This window comes from Lepisma saccharinum, chromosome 6 (genome assembly GCF_977018435.1).
Source record: "Lepisma saccharinum chromosome 6, izLepSacc3.1, whole genome shotgun sequence".
In the NCBI taxonomy this organism is placed as follows: Eukaryota; Metazoa; Arthropoda; class Insecta; order Zygentoma; family Lepismatidae; genus Lepisma; species Lepisma saccharinum.
In genome coordinates, this window is record NC_139234.1 from 45,389,460 (window position 1) to 45,399,049 (window position 9,590).

Here is a 9,590-nt window from a genome sequence, read left to right on the forward strand (position 1 = left end):
AAATACTTCTCTTTTCTCGTGATGTGAGAAAATTGCAGACCACATCAGGTCTCCCAGTCTATTGTGTATAGGTAGTGATTTATCTGCACGCCCCTTAACACCTCCGAAAATCTCCTGAACATCCTCGTAAAAGTTTTCACAAGGGTCTAATATATTGTTATTTTGGGTCTAAATTTACCCTTACACTTCCCCTAAATACAAGATACATTTTCTATAAACCCCTGGTGTATATACTCTATCCGGAGAATCTCTGGAGCAAGCTCGCGCATAACGGTAAAGAAGGGGGAAATCGAGTGGGCGGAACGAAGCAGTACAAACTGCTGCCAACATGTGGTAGCTCCGGTTGCTTTTCTCCCTCCATGCAATCTCGTTCCCTCTCACGCGTTCATTGGTCGAGCCCTCTCGAGTCACTACTTACGCAGAGACTCGTTTTCAGAGATTCCCGGGATAGAGTATAGGAAAGAAAAATATGTAGCAAACTACACCGTTTATTAACTATTCCTTATACAATGTTTACAATAATTATGTAATTCTTGCATTATACTAGTATATGCAATATATACAGTCATCGGCAATGAAAATGGGACACGTAGATCCTGCAATACTTGCTTCTGTGCAAGGCGTTGTGTGTGTTGCCTAACTCTACGGCGCTGGTAGAAGTTGCCATCGAAAATGTTCTATTAATATCCACCACTCTCCAATTTATGTTAATAAGGCCAAAGAACACCACTGTAAGAGAAACATTTGTTACAGACATGAAAACATGCTAGTACTTCTGAAGCAACCTGGTAAAGAAATACAGTTGAAAATTCATTGAATATCAGCCAGAGCTCTAAGTGTGGGGGGGTGGTCCTATTCACGCAGTTGAGAAACTTTTCATATGACATTCCCACAGCTAGGAATTTCCGCTTAGATCTGGTCTCAGCAGCTATTTTTTTTAGTAACTTTTTAGAATTTGTAGGGGTAAGTGGGTGTGCATAGTTCAGACATCCTGCAGTTAAAAGTAAATAAGCTCACGGTTTCTCCAATAAAATGGTGTAGTTAAGAATGTCGCTGCCTGCAGGAAAAAAAAAACTTGAGTACAAGGCTGTTGGTAAAGATTTCAACAATTGCAGTATTGTTCTATTCAGTTCAGGTTTTCCAGTAAATAAGCTATGCACAGAGTAAATAATGATAATGAAAAATCAACGTCCACGGTAAGCGGAAATGTATGTGAACCGGCATAGCTGACAACCAAACTAATTCAATTTTAGTGCAACGTTCTCCCTCTATCGTCTTTAATTGTTTTCATCGCATTTTATCTCGCTTCATTGCATTTGCAGGATAATCGATATTATGAGTGATTATGTGGATATTTCTGAGAGTTGACACGTGGGGACTGTGTTCTTCCCCACCCCCAACTGGGAGATGGGGTGTCTAAGGGACTGATACCGTGTTGCCTGTTATTTTCTTTAAATTTCGCACTCCGTCACAAGCACAAGGTCATGCACGAATGACCGAACTATACTATATCCCGGGAATCTCTGGCGCAAAGCCGCGCATAACAGATTGGGCAAACCGAAGCAGTATACGCTTCTGCAAAGGCTGGGAACTGCAGTCCCTTTTCCCCTCCCCACAATCCCGAGCCCTCTCGAGTCACTACTTGCGCAGAGACTTGTTTCCGTTGGCTCGCTCCAAAGATTCCCTGGACAGAGTATACCTCCCCTCCGACATTGGCAATGACCGTAGCACGTGAGCTATTTTTCCATAGCAACGGACCATTACATTCCACCCCGCGAGAAAGGAAGTTCACCCATATCAGTTACGTAATGGAGACTTGAAAAATGGAATGGGGTAGCGGAAAAGGAAGATGAAAGCTGCGTAAGGATCCGATGCGACAGTAAACATTTAAGTGAAACATTTCAACGCGTCATAATTCCTGGACTCCAATAATCCAGGCTTCAAGAGAAGGGAGCCAAGAAGATCCTAGGGCGTGACGCAAAATGCCGTTCCCTTAAAACCCTTCATTGTGGATGCACAAAAGAGGAGACCGGCAAAACGTCCCGATTGAAGTTTTAATCCTCCTCTGCAGGTTTAAAAATAAAACAGGCGGCAGCAAACTAACGGCGGACGAATGAAAAGAGAGCTTTCTAACGAAGGACCCTCAGAATGCGATTCCGTTAACGATCGTAATTAAGGAGTTGATGCAGTAGGAAGTGACTATTTTATTCTCGGTTAACAGGTTTGATTACGAGGTGGAGTCCGGGGAGCGAAAGATTGCCAGACCCAATAACGTCGCCTTTCTAATGAGCTTTCTTCGTAACTCCGTTCCCGGGTCCTTAGAATTACGAGGCAATTAGCCCAGACTGGCTGAGTGTACAGAGGAGGTTTATTATGGTTGGGAGGGGAACTACTTTCACCCCGGCGTTAAGATTGAACTTATTTTCGATTTCCTCGTGTTTCTACGCGGGCGAGAAAAATCAAAATCGCGAAACTAACGTCGGAAACAGGTGACATGCTTACGTTCTGCTTCCGTCATAACTTTCCGAAAGTTTGCTTGATTAGCGGGACTAAAAATTGCCACGGAGTTTTGCTTCTCGACTCCGCATGGTTTATTAATTATTATGCCTGTAATTTCTGGAGGGGCATGTTCCTTGCAAGCGGGCGCATGTGCTTGTAAGTGGCGCGGCAAGATTTTTTTTAAAAAAAAATCTCCCAAGTTTCGAGGAAATTAAGTTATTTCCTTACTTGTAAAACGTCTTACAACTTGACGTCATAATTGGTGTTAATATTTTAGAAGGAAATAGGTATAGGAGAATACATGGCATTTCATTCGATTATATACCTCGTCCATCGTCTAGATCAAAATTAGTTAAGAGATTCAAAGGCAGTACGAGGGAAAAATCTCCCCATGTAGTTACTGTTCTAGCGCACAGCTACCAGCGAGTTTAGAGGTCGACTTACGATCTTACCAAAGTTTCAGGTTTTAAAAAGTTCCCAAGTCCACTTTTTGCTCAGATATGCTAACCGGGACTGGATCTATCGTTTAAAGTTGGAATCACTCTTTCAAGTACCGAACGATGTTCCTCCTCCGTCGATCGAACTCGAAACCCCTTGGTTGCAAGGCGACAGCGTTTACCACTACGCATATAGGAGGTCTGCCATTTCATTTTCACAGTCACGTCACGACTAGGCTAAAGGGGGAGAAAATTTTAAAATAAGGCAAATGTGGTTAAGAAGACGGAACGTTGCCACTGAAATTAGATGATTGTTTTTAGATGTCATGCTTTTATTAACTAGTCAGTAGCTGACATACGTTACCATTCCATGACTTCTTTATTATTCTTATTTATTTATTCTTCATTACCACGTACCCTGTACATGCTAATGGACCAAAGGTAAACTTTTAGTTGGAAGCACGTAAGCCAGTCCACGTGAAGAACAACAAGCCACATTAATTGTTAATTCTTGCATGCGTATGAGGTTAAATATTTCTCAGAGTTCAAACATGTCAAGGTAAGATAGAAGAAGTAAGAGATGGAAACAAGGAGAGGAAGGATGGAAAAGAGAGAGAGAGAGAGCGGTTTCTCTTCCTCATTTCTCCATGTCTCTTGTTTTTCTCCTTTTTCTTTCTTTTCCCTTCCATATCTTTCCACTATGTCTCCTGAAGGAATATTGTTTATCCCCCTATACCCGCAAACATGCTTAAAATTCGTTCCTTCGAATGAAATAAGTAAAATAGGTTTCCATAGTTCTGCAACACAGAACTTATATTAAATGGATTGTGTCAAAGGTATCTCTCCTTCATTTCTTATTCCAGTTTCTCCTCTCGGTCTCACTTTCTCACTCTATTTTCTGTTCTTGTCGTTTCTCTATCTCATGTTTTGTCTTTATACCATTTTTTCCTTATTTATCTTTCTCTCTCTCTCTCTCACAACCATTCACTCACTAGCCTTCTTTCTCCTATTTCCCTTTGTGTGGCGCCTGCGGACCACAGAGATGCATAGAGGAAGGACATCAAGCATACGATTGCAAACATACACGTTGCAAACAGGTTTTCTTGAACGTTGGTAGTGCTGAAACGATGCACTAATGACAAAAATCATACTGACACAAGTTCATCATTTTGACCTGTATACGTTTCTGTGATCTGCAGGCGCTAATTTAATGACAGACTATATTACAGATAGATCATACGAGAGAGGGGAGGGGGGGGGGCAAATATGGAGATACCGGGAAAAATCTTGATCTTCCTTTATCTCCAGTTACCATGCTCCTTTTCTCCCTCTACTAAACACTCTCTTTCCCTCACGCCTTGCCCTTTATTTCTCCACCTCTCTGTCTCCCTATTTCTTTCTCCCACACTCAAGTTGTTTGTCTTTCTACCTTCCTCTCTCCTTTTCATTCCTCCTCCCATTCCATCTCTCCTTTTACGTCAACTTTCCATCTTCTTCCCACACTTTTCCTTCACATTCTACCTGTCTTTCTTTCAGTCTTTCACATTCTCTCCCTCTCTTCATTTTTCTTGAGGAGAAAGGATTGAGAAGGTGGCAAAAGAGAAAGGAAATGTGGTAACAAAAAAATAGAAATGGAAACAGAAAGAGAGATGGAGATTATTTTCATTTTTTCCCTTCCTCGTTTTGCCTCCATGACGTTCTCTTCCCCCATCTCTATCCACCTCGTTTTCACCACCTTCTACTTCTTACTTTTTCTCCCAGTTACTCGACATTTCTCTCTTTCTACTATTTTCTCCCCCCAGCATTCATTCTCCATTGCTTTTCGTTTCTACTTGTCCTCCCTCCCCTTTGAGAGAGAGAGGGACATGGGGAGAAAGAACAAGAGGATCAAAAATAAATTGAGATGGAAAGATGGAGAGAAAGAGAATGGGAAAAGGCAGGCGGAAAGAGAAGAGTTAAACAAAGACGAGAAGCATGGGAGATAGAAATAAGAAAGACGAATAGGTAGTGAATTAATAGAGAAAGAGAAGTAGATAAAGAAACAGACCTATCTCCCTCTCTCTCTTTTTTATTTTTGTAATTACCCTCGCATCTCCGAACACCAATCTCTTTCCCTCCTTTCTTCTTTCCTTTTCCATACTTTCTTCTCTCTCGCCACTTCCTTCTCTTTTTGTCTTTCTCGTCCCATATTTATTTCATGTTTCTTTCTCTTTCTGACCTCGTTATGTAATCAATCCTCCTCCCTTCCCCCTCTCTCTCTCTCTCTGTATGTGTCCATGCCTCTTCCAATTTTCCCCACTTTACCGTTTTTCTCTTTCTCACTTGTTCCTGCTTTCTCTCGTTATCTCCATTACTTTCGCTGTATCTTTCTTCATTCTGTTTGGGTCCATTTTCTTCTTGCCCTCTATTTCTCCCTCCCTCGTTCCACTCTCTCCTGTGACATTTCGTTCTATCTCGACATTTGTTACATTCTCTCTTTAATTTCTATGTTACTCCTCCCCCCTTCTCGGTTTCTTGTAAGTACTCTCTCCCCCTCTTTTCCTACCTTCTCTCTCTCTCTCTCTCTCTCTCTCTCTCTCTCTCTCTCTCGTGTATTTATTTCACTCTCACTCTCAACCTGTTTTCTTTCTCCTTTTTTCATCCCTATTTCCTCCTCCTCCCTTTCCATCACTCATTGTTCTTTTTTCTTTCTCTTACTTTGCATTTTCATCATCATCCTACACCTCTTTCCTCCCACTCTTTTTTTTGTCTTGCTTAGTTTCTCCCCCACTCTATCCGTTTTTCTATTTTTCTGCCTTTCACGTTCATTATCCCAGTCTCCTCCTCCTCTTCTTCTTCATCTCTCTTTAATACCAAAGAGTGAGAAAGAAAGAGGAAATGTGGTAAGAAAATAACTATTTTCCCTGTTCTTCGTTTCTCCTTTTGGCTCTCCCACTTCTCTATCTCACTACCTCACGTCCTCCCTCTCTGTCTCTAACCATCTCTTTCACTCTTATTCTTTACCTGTACCTTTACCTTGTGGGATCCCCTATATCTTTCTCTCCCTTTTTCTCAATTTCCTTCTCTTATTTTGTTTCCTCTTTCTCCCTCATTTTACCCCCCTGTCTCCCTCTTTTCTTTCCATCTTTGTCTTCATATATTTCTTTCTCCTTCGTTTTTCTTTCCTATTTCTCCTGCTTTTCCTCCAACTCTTCCTAACTTTCTCTCCTTTTTCAACCAATTTAACGCTCCATCAATCTCGCTCTTCCTCTTCTTTATATATACGTATATGTGGTTCACACAAACACACACACAGTTGTGGATTTAATACTGAATATGTTGCTCCCGGTTTCATTAAACCCAAACCGAACATGAAGTGCACATTTTCCGGAATTTACTAATGTTCACATCACATGCACTTCCCCTCAGGCAACGGAGTCAACAAGTCGCCTATTCCTCTTCTGGGATGCACACGACAGCCCTCTTCCTGAATGCCTTTTCTTCCACTTGACGACTGAAGATACTTCACAATATACTCAAGATAGCAACGAAGCATGGAGAAAGAGGAGGAGAAGGTGAAATTACTTAAAGAAACCGAGACACTCTTGAAAAAAGAAAAAGAACAAACAAAAAAAAAAGCGGTTAACGTTTGCGTAAGTGTCATTATACCGACTGTAGGATCGTTCTTTCATGCACTCCCAAGCACAGTTTCTTTTCCAGAATCTTTTTTCCGTCGAGCAGGATGAAAGAATCGTATAGTTTCTTGATTCGACATTGAATTCACTGCATTAAGTTCGATCGGATGTGGAGTGTCAAGCAAACAATCCTTGTTCGTTGCGTATAGACAATACGCCTCATGTGTTTGTACAAGTACATACCCTGTTTTCTGCTTCTTGTCCTTGCTTCAGCTCTTGACGGGCAATTCTGTTCTCCTAAATACCATCCAAACCTTTTTCCGCTCCTCTGATACACAGATTTGGTTTTTCCTCCTTCAATGAAGCAAATATTTAATCAGTGGAATTACCAACAATTAATGCCAGATACATTGCTCTTGTATGTGAGCGAGTAGTGATGTAATTGCATGATATCATCTCCTTCTCGAAAGGGGTGGGGGCTGTTAAGATTCACCTTCTTAGAAGGTATTACAAGGATTTGCGCGAGGACACATGTGGATTTTCTTTTAAACCCCAAGGAATGTTTCATCAATTTTCCCTTTAACTGTATTATGTCACTTGTTGCTGAAGATCCCGGTTCGAATCCTGGCCTGGGCATTGCTTTATGTCCCTTCATCCGAGCATTCATCCTCATCGTTGCGACTAGTCTAAAGGGCTAGAAAATGAATGTAAAGTGATAAGACAATATTCGATTGCTGTCGTTCACTACTTGACGTCTAAAATTATAGGAAATTGTCAGTTAACAGAAGAGTTACTGACAATTGTCGCACTCCCTTTGACACTGGCATCTAAAGTTAACATCAATCTACCCCTTTCGTACAAGACAACAATTCATCTCTCTCTCTCACTCACTCATATATCAGTTATGATAAGTTTTCCTTTTTTTCCAGGTGAGCACACTATTCGAAACTACCCCGCCACGGTGCATGGAGCATTCCTCAGTGGTCTGAGGGAAGGAGGTCGAATCTCGGATCAGTTCATGGGCTGCCCGTACGCGCCGCCTCCTAACAGGCAGCCCACCACACAGCCAGCCGCTTGACGGACCACTGACTCCACCAGGGCAGTTCAGGGACATCGGCAGAAAAAGTCAGTGGCGACATTGAAATATCCAAAACCTAAACGATCCCCCCTTGTGCGGTGTAAGTGATCATTCTTTTTAAGGAAAAGGAAACGGTACCCCACTTTTAAGGAAAGGGACGTACCTCTATTGGAGTTAAAGTGGAATATACATATATTTTTTAACATAGTCCAAGTGTTGTGTTTTCTGAAAACTATTAGCCACAATTTTCCCTGCATTAATATAAAATATTAATCATATATCTTAGAGTATATCTTTTCAATACTTGGGCAATTATTTTTTTCAGCGGTTGGTTTTAATGTATGTGGTATTTGCTCAAGATATCAGTACATATGTGCGAGATCTCGCATTAAAGGCTGTACTGCTGCATAGGAATTTTGCATTTTCTTCGTTACTTGATGCAGCAATGTTCATTTGCACTTAAATTTCATTTCACTGATAAAATTCAAACATATTTCCAGTCTTTTTATAATATTCTAAGATGGGAGGATTTTGTGAAAATAAACAGTATTGTATTCTTTTGTAAAAGTGATGCCGAAATAAATTACAAATACATTTGTATTGTTCTTAATTGAAATACAAAAACAAATTTGTTTAATTTTACTATTAGTTGTCATTCTTCTAACTTACGTTTGCAGCAAAAAAAATCTTTTTAAGTCCACTTAATACTCAGCTAGGCTAAACGGGATTGCGCCTACATTTAAAATGAAGTTCGAACACTCCAAGAGAGCGAACCCAGGACAACTTCATTAAAAGGCAACAACGTGATGTGGGAAGTTCCTCAGGTTAATGATTATTAGATGATAGAGCAAACGCCCTGGCTAGGAGTCTATCCCCAGACCTCTAAAGGCGAGATAATACTGGCGAACATTCGGCATGGATTCTTGTAACCTTTACCAGGGCCCTGTTTTGTTTTTCCTTTTTTAACAAAAATATCGTAAGCGGCTGGAGATATCGAAAAAAATACCTATATACCAGTTATGGTGACCCTTGGGCCACTCCCCCCCCCCCAAAAAAAACTTTTGTCGCTCATGACTCATGAGTAAGTGGGCACAAAAAGCTCGGACTTGTGGTATTTTAATTAGCCTATACTCTAGAAAATCATATAACATCTGTTGACCCTTACTAAGGGGGACTTTTTTCTTCTTTTTTTTTAAAAAAAAATGATCAAATTCAGTATGTCAAACTACATGTTATGCTACTGGGTGCCCACAAAAAAAACGAAATTTGTTTGAGCTCATTTAATATGACTGTACCTTTGTTACACTTTGCTATATTCAATTCAAATGTTCAAAATGCTTACCATGGGCTGTTACACAACGCCGTAGACGGTGGAACCAACTTGCAGTGGCATTCTGGATAGTTTCAAGCGGAATATTGTTCCAAGCTTCTGTCAACACAGTTTTTAAGCAGTCAGTGTCTGCGATTCCTCTCCTCTGTATTTGAACTTGGTGTAACAGTGGACCCCATATGCAAAAATCCATTACGTTAAGATCTGGACTTTTTGACGGCCAGTTGTTAGGTTCGATAAAGTCAGGAGTATTGGCTCTGAGCCATGCCACAGTGTCCCTGGCTGTATGGGTCGTTGCTCCGTCCTGTTGCCACGTCCATTCATTCATCCTGGTCCAATACTCTGTTTACGTCGTGGAACATTTGGGTGCAAATTTCATCTCTATACACAACCTGGTACACATTACATTACAAATAATTACACATCACATTACAAGTAATCTTCACAATGAAAAACATTAAAAAAACAAAATAACACATATAAAATACAAATAACTTAAATTTCCTGGTTTTTTGTGGAGCTCCCTGTACTATAGGATATTTGGAGAGTGAATCTACAGTTTAAATCATCGGGAATCGAACCCAGAGCATTATACAGGGTGAGTCACCTAAAATTACCACTGGAAATATTAT

General features: G+C 40.7%; 1 protein-coding gene across 2 annotated transcripts in view; it reads left to right on the forward strand.

Moving 5' to 3' along the window:
• Su(var)3-3 (lysine-specific histone demethylase Su(var)3-3) overlaps window positions 1–8,246 on the forward strand; it is a 786,450-nt gene extending 778,204 nt beyond the window's left edge. For both annotated transcript variants that reach the window (XM_083123844.1, XM_083123845.1), the window contains one exon: window positions 7,480–8,246. In XM_083123844.1, coding sequence (XP_082979970.1) covers window positions 7,480–7,628 — 149 coding nt within the window. In that variant the 3' untranslated portion in view covers window positions 7,629–8,246. The remainder of the gene's footprint in view (window positions 1–7,479) is intronic.
• Window positions 8,247–9,590: the final 1,344 nt, after the last annotated feature.